Source organism: Pogona vitticeps, chromosome 9, assembly GCF_051106095.1.
Source record: "Pogona vitticeps strain Pit_001003342236 chromosome 9, PviZW2.1, whole genome shotgun sequence".
In the NCBI taxonomy this organism is placed as follows: Eukaryota; Metazoa; Chordata; class Lepidosauria; order Squamata; family Agamidae; genus Pogona; species Pogona vitticeps.
In genome coordinates this window covers 11,059,483-11,079,973 of record NC_135791.1, presented here as the reverse complement: position 1 = coordinate 11,079,973, position 20,491 = coordinate 11,059,483, and the positions used below count along the sequence as shown (strand labels likewise).

The 20,491-nt window shown below is 43.8% G+C and overlaps 1 protein-coding gene across 8 annotated transcripts in view; it reads right to left on the bottom strand.

Moving 5' to 3' along the window:
- The window catches only part of PTPRU (protein tyrosine phosphatase receptor type U), a 464,942-nt gene extending 464,059 nt beyond the window's left edge, over positions 1 to 883 (bottom strand). For all 8 annotated transcript variants that reach the window (XM_072979748.2, XM_072979749.2, XM_072979750.2 and 5 more), the window contains exon 1: positions 406 to 883. In XM_072979748.2, coding sequence (XP_072835849.2) covers positions 406 to 478 — 73 coding nt within the window. In that variant the 5' untranslated portion in view covers positions 479 to 883. The remainder of the gene's footprint in view (positions 1 to 405) is intronic.
- Positions 884 to 20,491: the final 19,608 nt, after the last annotated feature.

The following is a 20,491-nucleotide window of genomic DNA, read 5'->3' as shown; positions in this document are numbered from 1 at the left end:
GAAAAAAGGGAACAAAAGGGGGGGGGGGAGAATAACATAATAGCCAGCACACCCGCAGACGGAGGAAAGCGCAACTAAAGCGATCCAGGAAATTTACAAGGCGAACGCGTCAATTTCAAAACTCCGGCTCTCCTCCGCCCTCCCCGCCAAGCTGCGATCCTGGATCCTTTCCTGCACAAACCTTGGAAGTTACAGCGGGAGACGGGAAAGCGTAAACAAGTTGTGCCATTAAAACAAGACGCGCTCCCCCCCCCCATCGCCTGGACAAACTCCACGAGAAGGAGAACAGGGGGGGGGAATTAAAGATGCGGGACCGGAAAGAGGGAGAAATCTGGGGGGGGGGGTTGCGATCAAGGTGTGTTTGGGGAGCGGGGAGGTCTCGGGGGGGGGGCTCTCAGGGCTGACCTGTAGGCGTTTCGGTCTCCAGAGAGCAGATCTGGAAGGTTAGCATGAAGATCAAAGCCCGGGTGTTCCGCATGGCGCGTTACGGAAGAAAAGGTACCCCTTCTCCGGCAAAAAATTATGGGAAAAAGTTCTCTGTCCCCCGCAACCTTCTCGCCGGATCCTTCTTCCTTCCTGTCTTCCTTGGGATCTGTGGGTTTTCCTCCTCCGCCTCCTCCTGCCCGGGGTTGCGAATGCTTTCCTTTTCTTCTTCTTTCTTTCTTTTTTGACTCAGAGACGCGGCGGAAAGTTGCCCAGAGAAGCCATGGATTCCCCAGTTCCAGCTGAAATAGCAGGAGCCGGATTGGAACCGAAATCCTTCGGCACGCACAAAAAAAGAGAGAGAGAGGGAGAGAGAGAGAGAAAAGGGGGAGGGAAAGAAAAAACCTCCCAGCACCGAACTGACGTCAGGCTTCCAAGCGAAGGGAAGGCAAAATGAAAAGCGGGCCGGCTTTTGGGGGGGGGGGAGCCTGCTGTAGGCAAAAGGCGAGAGAGAAAGAGGACCTGGATTGGAAAGGCAGAGGTTGCCTCCTGCTGGTCGAAGGAGGAAAAGACAAGCGGGGTTGAAGAAGAAGAAGAGAGAGGGACCGGGCGGGTTGGGGGTGGGGGCCGAGGGCGAGCCTTGACCTGCTAGGTAGGGAGCTTCTGCATGGCAAAAAAAACTATGTGGAGAGACGGAGGCTGGGTACATTTCTTCTGACCATACAGCCTGGAGGATTCTGGGGACTGTAGTCCAAAAGAGTAACATGTCCCAAGTCCTGAGGCACACCTTAGACGCGCATGAAGGTGGACGCACCACCTGGGCAATCAGGGAGGGGCGGCATCCCGCCAAAAATCCCCCGTGAGGCAAGCGGGGCACTGCTTTCCTCCCCCCCCGCGCGCGCGCAACCTCTGCCCAGCTGTCCCTCATCAATAGAATGGCGCGAGCAAGGCTTTTGGGGCCCAGGGGGGTGGAGAATAGATGCCGCGTTGAGGGCTACACAACGCGCTCTCACAACTCCCTGTGGCTGCAGAGGGGGCGGATTAAACTTCATGCCCCTTCCTAGCCTTCTCTTGGGCGAACTGCTGGGCCGGATTTAAAGCCTCATGTGGAGCCCCTGAGGTGTGTTCTGGAAAAAGCTGCATCGCTAGAACAATAAAAAGGGCAGCCTTCTAGCAATTATTTTCTAAAAACTGGAGTTGTAGGGGCTTTTTTTTTCCTCTCCAAAGGGAGCATAGAAAGGCACGAAGTTAGTGTATTTAAATATAGCTCCTAAACATAAGAAACGCTGGGTGCTAATCCTGTCCAGCCTTTCTGTGGCTTCTCTGCTGCCCAGCCTCCGTCATTCCCCGAGAGGCAAACCGGCAGGGATGTTGGCAAGTCTTTGGATCCAAGCCAGGGTCTTTGGTACCAAGTCCTGAATCCCTTTTTTTAAAAAGCTTTTTCCCTCAGAAAAAAAAGGGAGGGCTGGTTCGATTCTGAATCACAAGTCCATTCCAAATCATTTGGAAAAGAAAAAAACGAGTCAAGCCCAAATAGAGTCACCAACGCGAATTAAGTCCGACTTGACAGCGAGTCCTGCCGCTTGAGCCTCCCTCTCTTCAACCCAGATACCTCCTGGCAGGGAGAGCTCAACACATTTTGCAGTCTGAGGGTGGAACAGCAAAGCACCTTCCTTCTCTCCAGCCGAAAGGTACGTAAGTGCCCTAAACCAGCCAAGGTTCTTTTGGCACAGATAAGTCTTAGAAATACTTGTCTCTATCCTTACAGTAAAGATACAACAAGAGAGGTTTGCAGTAAAGATACAAGAGAGCTGCCCTTTTATAACACTCAAAATCTATTGCCTGAGGCAGCCGCCTCACTTTGTCGAATGGTAGGGTCAACCCTGACCTCAAGCCATTTCCATTTTTCCTCCTAGGAATCCGTAAAATCCTTTTATTCTTTCTTACTGGAATAACATTGGTAGGGAATGCTCCCAAGCATCTAGTCACAACCATTCCCGCATCTCTTCCTCGCACCGTGGCTGTTCATTCAGAGCCATTTGACACAGAGAAAAAAGGTTAATGGTTAAGCTTTATGTATTTCTTTGCTATTTCCATAATGAGGCTACTTGGTGAAGGGGTTGTCCCCTTCCTGGTTTTTTATTATTCTATCCAAACATACACTTCAGTTTTGGGAAGACACAACATTCCCAGTCTTCATAGGAAAAATCTAGACCATAATAGCCAGATTTCACTGAAAACCTGTTGCCTGGGACTGCAGAGGCTGAACGGATGCAAACAGATCCAGCTTTGTCATTAAGCAGAGCCAGGATCCTGCCTCGGATGGCAAACTTCAGGAAAAGCAGCAGGCCCCTGCTTAGGACGGTTGCTTCTGAGCATCCTCTGTTCCATCCTCCACTGGAAGGCACAGCAGTGTGTGCCCTCATGGCCTGTCTCAAGCCATCTAAGTGAGCTTGATGTCCTCACATCAACTGCCAGTGCAGTGAGCTTGTATATACGAAACAGAGAGGAGGTGCCATGTTGTCCTTTGCTTCAGGCAACAAAATGTCTTGAGCAGAGCCTGGTGACATTACAGCTTTGGAGTCTGGTAAAATTCCAGCTTCCAGATTTCTAGGAGTTATTCTCTAAAACATTTACTTTTCAAAGTTTTGGTTTGGGGCTAGCCCTTGGTACAAGGACTTCCAAGTGTTCAAAAGAGTGTTCAGCTGGTCTTTCACACTGCTGGCATCTGTTGTCAAATGCAAATCAGATGCTGGCTACAAGGTACAACCTCTTTTGGAAAACTGCCACCTTTTGCAGACCAAGTTGCTTATGACTTGTGAGGCTGTTGAGAGTCAACGGTATTCGTTGCTTCACCTGGGAAACCCCTCCTTACTGACATCTTAGAAGAAGACATGTAACTTCAAGGCAAACTACAAATTTTTCATGCAAAAGGTTCTGCTCTTGGAATCTCCAAATCCAAAAAGATCAGGGAGCAAAGGGCAGGAAAGACCTCCAGCTGAGGTCCAAGAGGGGTGCTGCTAGTCTAAGTAGATAACATATTGATCAAAGTTGGGACCACTTTCAATCCCAGGACCAAACTCAATTTCAGAATTCATGGAAACCCCAGTCCATGGAATTCATGGAAACCTTTGGTGAAGTCCAAAGCAAAAGCATTTTCCTTTTTTGGAATGGTGGGGATGGTGAGACCTCTTGTACAATAGCTGGGAAACCATCCTAAGGAAAGTTTGTGACCCTCTAGGGAAGTCCAGGGGGCCAAACTGGAACCCCAGGAGGGTCACACTGGGCCGAAAGGCTTAAAGTTCACAATCTTTGATATACAGTAACCTGTTCTAAAATGTTGATGTTCTAACAGATCAAGTAAGAATTTGAATAGAAAAAATATTGCTAAAAGAACGTGGTTCACTTATAAAGGTAAAGGTTCCCCTTGAAATTTTGTCCAGTCGTGTCCGACTCTAGGGAGTGGTGCTCATCCCCATCTCCAAGCCGTAGAACCAGCCTTTGTCCGTTGACAGTTTCCGTGATCACGTGGCCAGCGCGACTAGACATGGAACGCCGTTACCTTATAGGATGAGACATATAAAGAAATGTGGTTTCATCCCAATTACACTGTGATGGCTCTATCCTATGGAATCCTAGGTTTATAGCTTTGGTTTGTAATATTTATAATTCTCTGCTAGAGATGTTTATTGCCGTCATTCAAGGGTGCATAGTGAACTTCCATAGCAGAGAATTATTACTGCCTCACCAAGCTACAGTTCCCAAGATTCTCTCGAATTGAACCATAGTACTATAGTTCCAGTGATATCAATCTGCTATAGATATGTAATATAGATGCATTCTAACTCTTTTTTGCCACAACATACTATTTGGCTTTATTAAACTGAATGTAATTTGTGTGAGACAAAGGAATCAGTGTGGAGCAAAGAAATCATTTTTTTCCCCAAGCAGCTGGAGGGGATGTTGAGGGCAAGAAGAGTGGGATCCTATGAGGTCTCACATTTTGATGGGTAGACGGGATGATGCTGTCCTAGAGGATCTGGTAGGACAAGACCAGTTTCTTAAGCAGCCCTTGAAGGCAAGGATGAGGGAGAGACAGAACAACCCATTACGACTGATATTTATTTTCCCGCCCTCCGTCCCTTCCCGACCTAATGATCCTTGTCCAGCTTTCAAGGTGATGTTAAGAAGGTAAAGGACGCAGTCTGTTTACATGCCACAGGAAGACATAACTTGGACAAACAACATAGAAGAGGGAAGAGGGCAAATGGATTGGCAAGTCTTCAAGGAATAAGCATAGAGATTGTGTGGAAGACACAGACCGACTGTGTGACATGCTGGCACATGAAATCGCGACTGCTGTTCATTAGATAGAGATGCAGGGGAGCAGAGATAGCTGGAAGCTAGCAAAGGAAGAGAGCAAAGTGAGAAAAGCAGAGAAATTCTCCATCCTGTCAAAATGACATTCTTGAGCCAGCTGTACTACACAGATGCCAACACACACACACATACACAAGGACCATGGGTAGTATTTTATCCACCACTCAAAGAGATACAGGGAACTGCCTTCAAAGGCAGGATCAATCAATACCAGTGGACATCATTTCCAAGGGAGTTTCTTTGGTCTCTTCTGCAATGAAAGGATATTCCTCCTCCTTCTAAATGTGATTCCTTTTGGAACAAAACACTGTCGCATGTGGCAAATAGTGTGGTTTCCTGTATTATGTGTTTCCAGACAAAGTGGTTCCCTGTATGCACTTCCCCATATGGCATGCAAATGGAGTGCTGGGGCCAGATAAAGACATGCCAAGCCCCTATGCTCTTCCAGCAGCTGCCCGCTTATAGGCAGCGCTGAAGGAGTCCCTGCCCCACCTTCTCATCTAAGTGGGCAGCTGCTGGAGGAGGTGGAGCAGGGACGTCCGTGCTCCTGCCAGAGAGGGAAGGAGCAACGCATATCAGGAGATCGGAGGGGAAGCCGGCTGGAAGGTGGGGAGTGAACCTACAGCACCTGTGATGCTGCGCCGACGACTGAGACAACACAGCACAAAATGCTTCACGCCCATCTCCATATGCTACTGTCTAACAGGATATATCCAGGTCTGTGCAGGACTGAAAGGGTAGTGGAGCCAGCGCTCACAGAGTCAAAGCCCCTGGACCTACGATGTAGTGGGGACCATGACATCACCTGCTACCAGTCTCAACATTTCCTGTTCCCTCTCTGGTTGGCTGCAGCCCTCACACTACCGGGGGAGAAATGTATTTTCCTAGGAACAGCGCCTTGTTGCAATCCATCCCTGTTGCAATGTGCAGTATTTGAGAAAGGCTTGGTGATGAATGGGAATTTCAGAACCGTGGGACCACCCACCTGCCCCCTACCTGCTGCTGCCACACCTGCCCAGAGTTTCCCTGATCCCCAGTTGCCATCCTCAGAGGCAGCAGCCCTGGCAGGAAAGCTGGGCTTCTCCAATTCCCAGCTGATGGCCATGATCAGCTCTGCCGGGCTTCCCAGCGGATCAATGGGCACATGGGCAGAGGCTGCAGCCTACCTCCTCTGGCTGGCTTTCCACTGACACCCTCACCTGTCCAGGCCACCCAGGGAGGCCAAGCTGATGGTAGTGGCAGAGATGGAGGCAGAGGTGGCAGTGGTACCCGTGGCGGCAGGTAGGCCAAGCAGTAGTGGCAGGCGCGGGGGGGAGCAGAGATGGACCCAAACCACCATGAGATATAATGATAACAGTTTCCTAGAAGAGATGGCTGTGGATGTATGATTATTCGTATATGTACGTAGGCGGGGGTTAGAATGATTGGCAGATAATTTGGTTGATGTGTTTAGAATGTGAAGTGAGGTTGCAATGAGGCAGAAATCAGTCTTTGATTTCCCCAGGGAGGTAGTTGATTAGAGGGACTGTCTTGGGAGAAAAAAGTTAAGGAGAGAGATGTGTGGTGTGGCGTCTGTAGAAACAGTTAATGTCAACAACATGTTGAAAGATAGGAGAGCAGTTTATAGGGAATTGTCTGTGAATGATATAAAGATTATAGATAATATCATTAATAATAACCTTGGAACTACACAGCTGGAATGGATCTTCTTAGAGATGGGCACAAATTAAGTCATCCATGTCCAGGGCGAGTTGTCAGGTACGCACAGATGTTGTGTGGGCACAGCACCACCTCCTCTTCATGCTGACCTTGGTGTCAGGGGAAAGTGGTGTACCCATGCAGGGAAGCCAAAAGGATTGGGACCACAGGGAGGTCATGACGGGCTCTAGGGCCTGAGGTTCCCCACCCCTGGATTAAACTCACGTTGGGCAGGATAACTTCTTAATGCTTTCTCGTTGCAGGGGTTAAGAAGCTCCTGTCTTTACTGGTGTTCCCTTAGGAAATGCAACTACAGTGTGTGGTTCTGGAAATCAGCATGGGCAAAGTGTTGTTCCTCTAACGCTGCCCCCAGGTTTCCAAAAGAAAATTTCCCAGGACGTATTGTATTTTTCCAGCCATGGTTTTGTACTGGTTTCTGCATCACTGCAACCAACCATCAAAAGTAGAAATACTCTCTCTGTTCATGTCTCATTTTAAAAAATGTGGTTCTGCAGAGATTGAAACGTTTGATCCCAAGCCTGCCCAAATTGCCCATCCCTTGTGTAGATAAGAGGGTTCTACCAAATTTCATTCCAGCTTGGAAAAGTTACTTTGTAGGATATAATTCCAGAATTTCCCACCACCATGACCACGGGACTTGCTGGTTGAAGGATTTCGAATATTTTTGGCACAATAAGTAACTTTGCATGCTTTGGAAGAGCTGTGTATATAAAATATCTGTTTAAGAAACTGAGGCTTGCAGGCCCGCGGTGTTTGTTTACCAGAATGCTGGAGATGCCCCTATCTCTGCTCGAGCACACAGCAAGAGCGGTTGGCGTCAAGACAAACCTCAGCAGCCTGCTTCCATCTTGGAGGCACCGCCGCTTTTGCTACAGTTCTAATTTTTTCTTGGCTTGACTTCAGAAATGAATTATCTTCTTTCTCTTTCCACCTGGGAAACTAAAGAAGTTCACTAACTAAATCACTGCAGAGCAGTAGCCTACCTTAATTATAGAAGGAAGATTCCGGAGTCATAAAAAAAAAACAGCTGAATCAACTCTTTAAAAATAATAATCTATTCCAAAATGGACAATAAAGAATTGTGGCAGACTTATGCAAGCGACTCCAACCCCATGATTAACCTTGAGAGCAGTGGTACCAAACTACCTGGGCAGCTCTTATGGGTTTTTTTTTTTTTTTTTAAGAAAGGGCAAGAAGGTTTGCTTCCATCTCTACTTCTCTGCTGGATCAATAACTGGAGGAATTGCTCATTTATTTTCATAGCCCACCTCCTCTGATTCCCTCACCTTCTACCATCTGCAATGTTTTTGCTTACTCGCCCTGAGGCTGTTTGCCAACACGGGAACTCAGCAAAAGCAACATCTCCATCATTACCCATAGCAATTCCTGCAATTCTACTCAGAAGCACGAGGAAAAAGCCCAACTTTTAGGAAGCCAGCTCAGGCAGCAGATGCTGGGAGACACCCTTGGTACCCCTTCTTATCTGCTCCTTCTGACCCTCCGACCATTTTTCTTTCTTGGAGGATGGAGTTGACAGCGTCACCTAGCCTGTATCTCTGAAACCAAACACATAATCATTCAGCCTCAGAAACAAATTAATTTTCAGGGAAGTTCGTCCACTTTCCAAAGGAAGAGGATATAAAAGTTTAAAAGGTGGTGTGACGTTTACTCACGTGGCCTCTGCTTGTTTCACCAAACCAAGGGCTAACGCTACGTATCCCACAAGCTGACACCAACTTGTCGCAATACCCACGTGCCCCTGTTTATTATTCCCTCACAAAGGCGCACGTCGTGTTTTCTTCTCGCTGCCACCAGTGGATTACTTCAATCCACAATATAAATGACGTATGTCAGAATGCTTGTCGTGTGAACAGAAAGAGAACTTATTTATTGAAGTGAAGCAGAATGAGTAATAACAGAAGTTCTTCAGATATTCAGTATACATAAGCAATTCATCAACAGTTCCCTCAGTACATAGTTCTTTTCGCGTGCAAATTCATTACCACCCTCTCTACCTATTTTCCTAACCAGCCCTGTCTCTCTGGCTAACCCTATCTGACTAACCAGCCCTATCTGACTCCTCCTTCTCCAGCCAAGCCTCATGTAGCTGCTGACTCCACCTCTCCAGCCCTCTCATAGGTTCATGCAAATCAGCGCATGAATATGAATGACATGAGTGACATGGGTTTTGGAAACAAAAATAATGGGACATTTTAGCTTAAAGTGCTTATAGTCAATAATTAAACCTTAAAGTGAGGCATTTGGACCTTGTAGAATAGGGGAATTAACTAGAGATGGGCACAAATCGCTGGTTTGGCAATTTGTGCTGGTTTGTTTAGCAGCCAAACAGTGTTGAGTGCTTCCCAGTGGGCACCTGCAAGAGAAGGTGGGGCTGGGAAGCCCTGAACACCAGTTTGGCTAATAAATGAACTGGCATGAACCACCAAACCAGCAATGTGTGCCCATCTCTAGAAATAACCATACAAAAGATACCAAATAATAGTATCACAGAGAAGGACTATAGCCCTCTCAAGAACCGTAGAGGGCATACTGTGACCCTGGTGGGGACAGAGTTTGGTCCCAAGGCTGGAGGTTCCCCCTCTCTGGTTTAGTGTGTTGGCTGAACAGTTCATTGAATGTCATGATTCACCAGGGCAGCCTGAGATTTATCCCAAGCACAGTGTAACTCAGAGCTCATTCGTCTAGCTTGTTGGTGGCCACTTACCCAGTGCTAAATTCCTACAGTGCACACAAAGCCGCATGCGGAGGTAGAATTCTGCAGGGTTTGTTAAAACAGTGAGGAAAATGGTAGGAGGGCTGGTCTGTAGAAGGCAACAGCGTAGAGAAAATCTTTATAAAATCAGTTCCATGTATGAATACCATTTAGTATAACAGAAATTTAAAAAGTACTGTACAGAGGGCCAGTTCAAAGGTGAGAGACCCTGTTTGGGAAAAATCCCTTGTATGAGCTTGATTCAATCATTCTTCAAGCGTGCATAGCAAACATATGATAAAGAGTGTTAGTTCTTCCTCCCTCTGTCATCACTTCCTTCACCCTCGAAGCATGAAGAGTGAATGCCTGAAGGGGGGGAAAAAACTCTGCTAACCACATAAATCCTGGGGAACCATTCAAAGAGCCTCCACCGGCAGTGGACTCTCGCTGCGGTCACTGGCATTTCACTCCAGAGAAAGCAATGAAACAAAGCATGGAGTTGACAGGATTTGGCATGCTCGCCTTCCTTCTGTGCACCTAAGGGGGCAACTGAATAGGGCTATTTCTCTGAAGAGCACATGCATCATTCCCCGCATTTCCAGTGTGCAAGTTGTTGTGCGCCATTGCTTATGTAGGTAAAATGGCACCACCTCTTAGTTCTTCAATAGAGAAATCTAGCTGAAGAGCCGGGTGGAACATTTTTGAGCCCACTGCTCCCAGGGTGAAGTTTGAAACCACACACCCTCAAAGGCCAACTGCAGCCAGCATCTGAACTCGCCTCTGAAAAGGAGACCTGGCACAGCCATCTGCCATGAATTTGTGAGACTCTCATTTATAATTTTTCTGCACTGTCCACACAAGATCAATGTATGGCCTGAAGAGGATGGGTGGAAGGGCACTCATATAATCTTTTCCCTTTCTCTGGCAGGCTCCCCATCATGTGCCTCATCTCACCTTGGTTGAAAGCTTAGTCACAAAACCAGCCATGTGATGGGGAGCCTGCTGGAGAGTGGGGGGGGGGACACTTATGTAATCATCTTTCCTCTCTACAGTTGCTGAGTAGGATACTGGCTATCCACCTCACCATAAGAGTTCCTGCATAAGGGAGATGAGTTTAGGTTGACTGTAGTGATCCACAAAATTAAGGTTCGGAATTCAAATTAGGAAGAGGAAAGCTTTCATTATTTCGATTTCAATGAACTGGCATGTACTATTTTTACAAATCAATGACATATTTTGCTCATGTTTCCAATCCAGGAATTGGCTTCTGGGTATTTTTTAAAAAGTTCTCATGCAGTGAAGATGATGGACAAGTAAAGACTATTCAGCCCCAAATTTACAGACAGCAACATCACATCTAAATGTTCCCAATTTCCATTCCTTCTATGTCGATGGGGCACTTAAAAAATAACAGAAAACTCGAAACTTAACAAAACAGGAGCCTAGCAGGGTGAACGAAAGTATTTTATTCCTGCTGACTATGACTGCAAAATCTTCCTCTGCCTTTACCTCCTGCAGTCCATTTTATTAACTCACATCGCTTTGAAATCAATAGGCTGGGTTGAATGAAGGGCATATTTAACAATGTGTAATGGGGGGAAAATAGATATGTACACTGGCGCCAAATTGTTACTGGCTCTTGCTGTCACCAAGATTGTCAATATTCAGACTGAACAAACTGCCCATTTTAATTAGAGTAACTAAAGCTGGGGGGAAATCCTAGGAACCCTAAGACAGATTGGGTCTCCTTCTCTAAGGTCCAAACTCACAGGATAAGATCTGATCTTGGAAATCCCTCCCACTGCCCATGGGATGTTCCACATTAGTCCCCCACCAAAAAAAAATCAGGAAAAGTATGGAAGATCCCAACTTCTTCCAGTCCCAAGATGGAGGAGGGAGAAGAAATTATGCAAGTCTTCAAGCTGGTGTATAGAAATATTTTTGTTCCTGAGCTGGAAGCAGGGTTTTTTTAAAAAAAAATCAATACTATGGTTTTATGGCTCTCTTTTTTTGTCAATCTCCATTCCTGTCTTATGGTGATTTGTGCTTTATGATAATTTTTTTTCTGTTTGATTTTGTAGTTTGCGTTTTATTATTTGGAAGCCGCCTTGCGGACACTTGGCAGTAAAAGACAGCCTAAAACTGTCTAATAAAAGAACATAAACTGCCTTTAAAAAGTAGGCAATCCTTCCACTGTGTTACTAAATTGGCCACTAAAAAGGAAGTGGCTATGAGTAGTTTATTTACAGACATATGTAGTAATGGAGTAGTTATGGGTTGAGCCTAAAAGAGTTCTAAAATGGCAGGTAGAGAAAGAGTACAGGCTTCAAATAAGTAGTGGCAGCGCCACTGCTCTCTGGCAAGATTATCGCTGCCTGATGTGGCATATTCAGAGTGCCACTTATCTTCTCTTCACTACTGTTGACATTACCCACTCACTTGAATCCTCCTTTGGTCCCTGTCCACACGATTTCCCAGAGGGAGAGAACAGAGTGCCGCTATTCCTTCTAGTCCTTGCATTTCTCAGTGCCTCCTTACTCAGCAAAGGCAGGCAAACAGGCAGAAAGAGAAGATATGGGGATCAAAAATGGTCTCCCACTGGGACACGGTCTCAGCAAATGGCTCCTGATTTCAAACCCATCGATTGCGAAAGGTGTAGACTCACATTCCAAATTGCATTTTGCAGGACCAATGTCTACAGCAAGCCTGAATATGAGAGAGAGAGAAATTTTATACATATTAACCATTCAATTTTGGAGAAAATGAGATTTAGCCAGCAGCATTTGAGAGAAAAATGTCTGGATCCCATGTATTAACTGATTAACAACAATACTTTCCCTGATTGCCCCTCCCTGCCGGAAAAAAACGGAAAGGAAATAAAAGATCCTCAGCAAGTACATGGATGAACAGAATGGATTAAATAGGGTTTGAGACACCAGACAATTGACCAGTGAGACATGATCAATGGACAGCCTATTATTAGACAGCAAAAAAAAAAATTATCAGATGTTCCATGAAGTCAAAACTGCTCTTACATAAGTGGCAGCTTTCCCCTTTTATTGCTCAGCAGTGTTTTCCAATAGGTATCAGGAGCCACTGACCCAATGTCACGAGGCAATAAACTATAGCCTCTAGTGAAACATTCCCAGACTTTGGCAAATGATTCTGGTACCTGAGAAAAGGGAGGGAAGGAAGGAAAGGAAAGGAAAAAGAAAAGTAAGGAAAGGAAAAGGAGAAAAAATGCTGTCTGAGTGTAGCCACCTCACTCTGACTCATGTATTTATTTCATTCGTTTTTTATACTGCCACATTAGTGCAATGCACTATTTTGGGAAGTTCATAACGTAACAAAATAAAATAAAAATATGGCACAGAAAATCCGAGAACAAACAAAACAAACAGAATTAAGTAACTTCAAACCACAAACAGTGCAAAATATTAAATATGCGTGGCTGGCCCTGGATTCTATGCCCACAGGGCCTGCCCTGAATTCCACCTGAATTATAGAATTGTAGAGCTGAAAAAGGACCAGAAGGCTCATCAAGTCCGGCCCTCGGCCAGTGCAGAAAATCCACAGGTAACGCATATCTGACAGGTTGCCATCCAACCTCTGATTAAAAACCTCCAGTGAAGGGAAGTCCACCCACCATCATCCAAAGCAGCTGACTATGTTGTCAAACTTACCTTCAATTCTCACTATTAGTAAGTTTTTCCTAATGTTTAATTATAAACCCCTTTCCTGTAACATATATCTCTTACTTTTGGACCTTTCCTCTTGAGGCTCAGAAAACAAGCCTGCTCCATCTTCCACATGGCAGTCCTTCAAACACTTGAAGATGGTTATCGTATTATCTCAGAGCTTTCTCTTCTCTGGGCTAAACATGCCAAGTTCCCTCAGACTTTCCTCATAGGGCTTGGATTCCAAACCTCTTACCATTCTTGTCACCCTCCTCTGGACATATTCCAGCTTCTCAATATTCTTCTTAAACTGGACAGAGTACTCCAGGTAAGATCTGATCAAAGAATTTGTTGTTTAGTCGTTTAGTCGTGTCCGACTCTTCGTGACCCCATGGACCAGAGCACGCCAGGCCCTCCTGTTTTCCACTGCCTCCCGGAGTTGGGTCAAATTCATGCTGGTCGCTTCGATGACACTGTCCAGCCATCTCGTCCTCTGTCATCCCCTTCTCCTCCTGCCTTCACACTTTCCTAACATCAAGATCAAAGAATAGAGTAGTACTATTGCTTCCCTTGTTCTGGACACTATACTTCTATTGATACACCCTACTACAGGTTTCACAATTTGTTGCTGCTGCTGCTGCATCAAGCTGTTGGCTCATATTTAGCTTCTGATCTACTACAGTCTCTAGATCCTTTTCACATGTACTGCTGCCAAGCCACCTATCACTCATCCTGTATTCCTGCATCTGATTTTTCCTTCCTAAATGCAACATGTTATAATTTTAGCTGTTGAAATTAATTTTGTTTCTATTGGCCAAGTTCTCTAATACATTAAGGTCATTTTGAGTCCTGATTCTGACTTCTGATGTTATTAGTCACACACCCCTCGAAGTTAGGTGTTATGTGCAAATTCAATGAGCATCCCCTCCACACCCTCATTGGAGTCATATAAAGAGGCTGAACAACACTGGGCCTAGGAAAGATTACAGAAAGAGGCTCTGAGATTGCCTCTGTAAGATTCTTTAGGATAAAATTTATGTAGCCCTAAAAGCCTGAATTCATTTAAGGTAGCTAGATGCTCCTGTACCATCTTCTCCGTCTTGGACAGCAGCCCTCTGACTTCCTCCTTTATTCTGCTTGCACATGGTTGGGCACTGGTCTCCTTTTCTGAGAAAACGGAGGCAAAGTAGGACTCCAACAGTTCTGCCTTGCCTCTATTACTCCTTACTAAGTCTCCATTCTCTCCATTCAGACACCAACGTCTTCTTCTTTTTGATTTGAGTGTAGCTGAAAAATTCCTTCCAGTATTTTTTAACCTGTCTTGCAAATCTGAGCTCATGTTGAGCTTTAACCTTCCTAACCTTCTCTCTGCAACTGTTGGCTACCTCTTCACACTCTTCCACTTCCTATACATGTCCCTTTTAAATTATAGCTCACCTGATAACACTCTATGCAGCCAGCTTGGGTTTCTTTGGATGTCTCCCATCTTCTTCTCCAAATAGGAATTGCTTGTGAATGTGCTTTCAGTATCTCACTCTTAAGAAGCTCCCATTCATCCATCACAAACTGACTTTTTTATGTACTTCTGATTCTAGGTTTTCACCCAGTATTTATTTGAGCTTACTGAAATTAGCTTTCCTAAGGTCTACGTGGTCTGTTATGCTATTTTCAACTTTCTCAATATTAGAAGTCCCAAGAAAATATAGTCACTTCTATGAAGGATCCGCTGAGCAATTCTTCTCTATTAGGTAGGGCCAGATCTAGGATACCTGCTTTCCTTCTTGCTTCCTCTAGCTTCTGCTGAATAGCCTTCTGCTGAATAGCCATTGCTATTATATCTTTCCTCTTTGAATATTTGGCAGTCTGATCTAGGAGTGCAGCATCTAAATCTTCAATCTGGTTAGGCAGTTTGTAGCTGTTTCCCACAGTGACATCACTATTATTTCTTTTATTTTTTTATTTATTTACTTTATTTATTTTTTTGATTTATACCCCGCCCATCTGGTCTAAAAGACCACTCCAGGCGGCTAACATTAACCAAATGTTCTTCAGAAATATCCCATGCTTTAGCTCATGTATCTCCTCACAGCTGTACATACAATGCTACTCATCCACCTTTCCTGTTTAGTCTGTTCCTTTTGAACAAGTTTTACACTTCAGTCAGTACATTCCAGTCATGAGATTCACCCCACCAGTAATGCCTGTTAAATCATCGTTGCCTTCCTGTGTTAAAAGCTGTTAGGGTTTTGGCTACAGTAGAATACGCAGAGTTATTGCAGACACTTTACCAGTTCTTCTTTGTTGCAAGACAGTTGTATTTACACGTATTTACAGTTATATACAGGCAGGTATCTTAACAGCACAGCAGGAACTCTTTATACAATCTGGCAGCATGTGCGGCAGCAAGTGATAGTGGAGGAAGAGATAGAAGCAAACACACAGTCCACTTATATACATATACATGGCATATTTTGTCCAATCAGAAAACAGATGACATCATGCTTTGCACCTGGTCTTCTCCTGGTTTCAAGTCATTACATCATGTCCAGAGTGATTCAGCACTCTCACATCTGTGCACAATGGCAGCTCGTTAATGAAACACATATACAGGTTCAGGCTTATAAAATTTCTATACTCTGACAAAAGTTCCAGGTCACCTTGCTTGTTTCCCATGCTCTGTGCATTGGTACAGAAATATTTGAAACCATGGGCCATTTCCAACAACTGCTTCTTATTTTCCTTTTCTTCCAAAAACAGGGAGTTCAGTGTTTAGCTGAAATTGCTCAAACCACATATGGACCAAAGAACATGCCAAGTGAACCCTCTGTAGTCTGACATGAGGTTCTCTTTCAATCTCATACCCATACTACAAGATATACTTATCTTCCTCTTTCTGACAAAAATAGTAAATTGTCCCAAGCAAGAAAAGTCCTTTCAACAAAATGGGAGTCAGGAGGGGAGCACTACATATTTAAAAAATGTTTGGGTTGTCTGGCACCACTGTTCCTTTGCCTCCACTTCATTTTTCTCTCTCCAGATACAATCTTGTTTTCACTTATGGGTATTAGTAAAATTGATTATTACATTGCAGGCAAAAGAGTGGCTGGCTTTCCCAAGGATGGACTGGATTTTTCTTTTAATTTGTGTCCCCATGCAGCATTTTTGACACATTCTGTGAGCTTCATTCTTTCTCCCTCTCCAAGGCTTTCTATAAGCTGGGGTTATTAATAGAGGAACGTGATCTCCAAGTGTGTGCTTCCAGGCAGCCAGACAAAAACAGAAGGATATTCCAGGCTGCAGCATTCTTGTTTCACCTTTGAAGTATTCTGTTTAAGAACAATGATGTTGTGGACCAAGAAGGAGCAAATGGAGATGTGTGGTTACATATGAGGTAAAAACAAAAGAAGAAGACCCAAACAGAGTGGTACCTTAAAGACTAAATTCTTAATTTTAATGTGAGCTTTCATGGACCAATCCACTTCCTCAGGCTTGTCTATGAAAGCTTACATTAAAATATAGCACTTAATCCTTATGGTGTTTTCTCTTCTTAATTTTTTTTATTCTTCTCTTGTTTTTGCCTAATGTGCAACACAGACTAACACAGCCACTTCATCTGAAACTGGTTACATATGAGCACACATCTAGATGCATTGAACCAAAAGATATTTCCGCTTCCTATTAAGGTTGGGTATTTTACACTCTCAGTTTTAGGGATGAGGGAGAATATTCTAGAGTGGTCGCAAGACCAGATAGGTGGCATATAAAAAAAAATAAAATAAAATAAAATAAAATAAAATAAAATAAAATAAAATAAAATAAAATAAATAAATAAATAAATAAATAAATAAATAAATAAATAAATAAATAAATAAATAAATAAATAAATATTCTCCCTTTCATTTCTTTATTTTATTTTTTTTTAACAGGTACATTCTGTCATGCATTCCTGCTTTCATTGATTTTGCTTGAAATCAGCAGACTACCTAAGCTTAACTCTACATTTGTAGCCTCAGGGTCAAACTAAAGATACTCCCTGAATTGAATCCTTTTGGGCTGTGCTGTTTGATGCAAGTTCCATTTCCCTTCTGTTCATTCACATCTATTAATGATGAGTCCATGTGCACAAAAAAAAAAACACTTTAGAAAAGGAAGAAAAGAAGCATTTTTATTCTTTTTCTTCTTCATCAATATCAGTGGCAGTATATCTGTGAAGATTCTCAGTCATCAAAGTGTGGTTATCTGGAAGTTGAGTCATGGAAACTGGACTTCTTTCTTGTTAGGTTGAAATGTTTCGCTGCTCATCCAAGTAGCTTCTTCAGTAGCAGTAGTTGTCATTTAAAAGGCTGCCTTTCATACAGTTTTGCCTAGAGTGGCAAAGAAGAGTGACAGGTTTGTGTGATTCTTGGTTTTGGTAAGATTCTTTTAGTATCATTACTGGTGTTCTTGGTATGATGCCCACAATCACTTCTTTTACATATTGGTATAAGTGCATGCAAAAGAATCTTGATGAACCACATCTGGTTTGCTATTATAGCGCATTATATTCTGGCACCATTCAGCTAATGACAAGCTGATGAATGCACATGTCTACCAAGGAGGAAAGACAAATCCACTTAAAGAACTGAAAATATGAAATACGTTGCACCTGTGCTGTGCTCCATACTTGATTTGGAAATACAAATTTGAACAATGAGGAATTTCATCTTTCGTAATATATTCCATGCACACCCCAAGTGGTGTAGTGGATAGAATAATGACCTAGGGCTCAGAAGGCCTAGGTTTGAGGTTCCACTCAGCCATGGTGGTGGTGGTGGGAATGGGTAATACCACTCCTTAAACATCTCACATACCTTGGAAGCCCTGTTAGGGTCTCTATAAATCACTTCTGATTTGAAGGCGCATAACAACAATGCTGCATATGAGCAAGACAATATTATTTGATTTTCCACAGTCCAGGGAGGAACTGAGATGAGGAAACCGAGCCATCTTCCGTTTTTTATAGTTATCTGTTCCTGTACATCCCTTCCACCATTTTGTGTCTCTGTTTGTTTTCTGGGGATGCCTTATTACAATTTTTGTTAGTCGCTTGGCTTGTGACAGACAAAAGGAGGCAGTTCTTCACATGGGACATAGGTAAGTAATGGAACGTTCTGCTCCCAGGTGTTGTAATTTGAAAGGCAATTAGACAAATTCATGGAGGATAAGGCTTCGGTGGTTATGAACCAAAACGAGGATCAAGGGTACAGGGATATTGTTACCGCACAAGAATAGTTGCTGGACAACACAAGCAGGTGGCGGTTTTTGAATTCTGCTGGTGGGTTTTCTATTGGCCTCTGGATTAGTCTTATGGGAACAGAATACTGAACTAGACAAGCCTTGAAACTGACCCCACATGGCTCTTTTATCTTCTTCGCATTGTTCTTCTTCTTCAGGGTTCACATCTTGTTTTTTCATATCTGAGGAAATCCAATAGTGTGATTGGGTGGGAGTGGGGCAGACATTAGGTAGCGGTCCTTGATAGGATCGAATCCACGCGACGGAGTGAGCTCCCGTCGCTTGTCCCAGCTCCCGCCAGCCTAGCGGTTCGAAAGCATGCAAATGCAAGTAGATAAATAGGGACCACTTCGGTGGGAAGGTAACAGCGTTCCGTGTCTAAGTCGCACTGGCCACACGACCACGGAAGATTGTCTTCGGACAAACGCTGGCTCTATGGCTTGGAAACGGGGATGAGCACCGCCCCCTAGAGTCAGACACGACTAGACAAAAATTGTCAAGGGGAACCTTTACCTTTACCTTTTACCTTGATAGGAGAATAAGGATGGTAGAGGCATGCTCCAAGGTTCCATCTGTGAACAGTCAAAGAATATGCTGTTACATCATTCAGCATATGCGGCTGCAATTGGCTAGCGATATCGCTCGTGTTTCAAGTTTTTTTCCCCCAGTGACTATACAATGTATAGGAAACCTCAAACGAACCCAACCCTGCTCTGTGCCCACGTGAGACCTTTTTGGTCCAGCAGGGCTTCTCTTTTTAGGAAGCTGGGCTGAAGCAATTGGTACTGGATCCTGTGTGCACAGAAGGGTCGTTTTAAAGGAGATCATACCCAACAAAGCCATCCTTTCCAATGCAATCCAACATGATCCAACATTGCCATCTGATCACACCTTGAGTCACCTAAATTCTCTGCCCCCGTTGCCACTTTAAAAGCAACTTGGGTTGGAAATACAGAGAGGAAGCAAAAGCAGGACTTTTCCCCCAAAGGAGCAAGGATTAAAAAGTCACATTTCCAAGGGAGAAGGAGAATGGTGGAGGGGCAAGAAACAGAAACCCTGGTCCTGTTATTTTTAGCACCAGCTTCTTGCTTTAGGGCCAGTATTCAGAACTGGGAACAAAAACATCTCCACGGGTGACATCACACCATATAGATGTGACAACCTTTATTTTCGAAAATTGCTGGCAACTCTTCCCTGTATTCCTCTAGGTATGTGTGCAACCAAGATTGCATGCCATTCTTTTCGCTGCAGGTTCCCTACACTAGTTCATCAAATGATGAGCTGTCTTTGCTGCAACCTGTACAGTTACATTGACTTCAGTGGGAATCCTGTAAGCTTGGAATGTCTCTAGATGTCATGACACCAAGCGCTCATTCTCAAAGGATTTGGACTGGTGTGAAGGCCCTCAGTGCAAAAAGAGAGGCTTTCTGTTGCATCCTCTTGGTTTTCGTTTTTGGCAAAATGAGGAGGGAGGGGGTAGGCTAGTGGAATCCCTTCCTCACCTTTTGTAAACTCTTGCACAGTCAGGTGTTTTTGAACTGCAGCTCCCAGAAACCCCAGCCAGCACAGCTGGTGGTGAAGGCTTCTGGGAGTTATAGTCCAAAAACACCTGAGTAACCCAAGGTTAAGAACCACTGGCATAAACCAGCTAATATACCTTTCGTTGCTTTTATATATGTATCAGAGCTTTGGAAATGAGGCCTCTAGTCAAATATCCGGTGTCATGTTGGGCATAAGGTGCCAAATATATGTGTGCTTGTTAAAATGATATTGGCATTACCATTTATTTATTTAAAATATGTTTACCCTGCCTTTCTTTATAAAAAAGGACCCAAGGCGGCTTACATCAGTGAAAGACAATATTTAAAGGTAAAAACAATGAGTATGCAACAATGACTGACTCCATAAAAAATATACTATTTAAAGCTAAGAACAATGGGTATAAAGATGCAGCTTTATATCATTAGAAGATGATATTAAACCATAAGTATACAAATATTAAAAAGGAACAAATACCACTCTGAGAAATGGTAAACACAGTAATACTAAAGAAGCAGTCAGAGTAATAATGCATAAAATCCATCTAAAAAATCACACCCAGGTATCTAGTCACCATGGGAAGGCTTGCCTGAAGAGCAAGGACTTTGCCTGTTTGCAGAACAATAGCAAAGATGTGGGAGGCAATTCCAAATATTAAATTTAATTCAATTCCAAAGATTTAATTCCACATATTAAAAAATATCAAATAAATACTACACTAAAAGACATTAAAGAAAAGCAATACTGAAATTGCATAGAAAGCAGT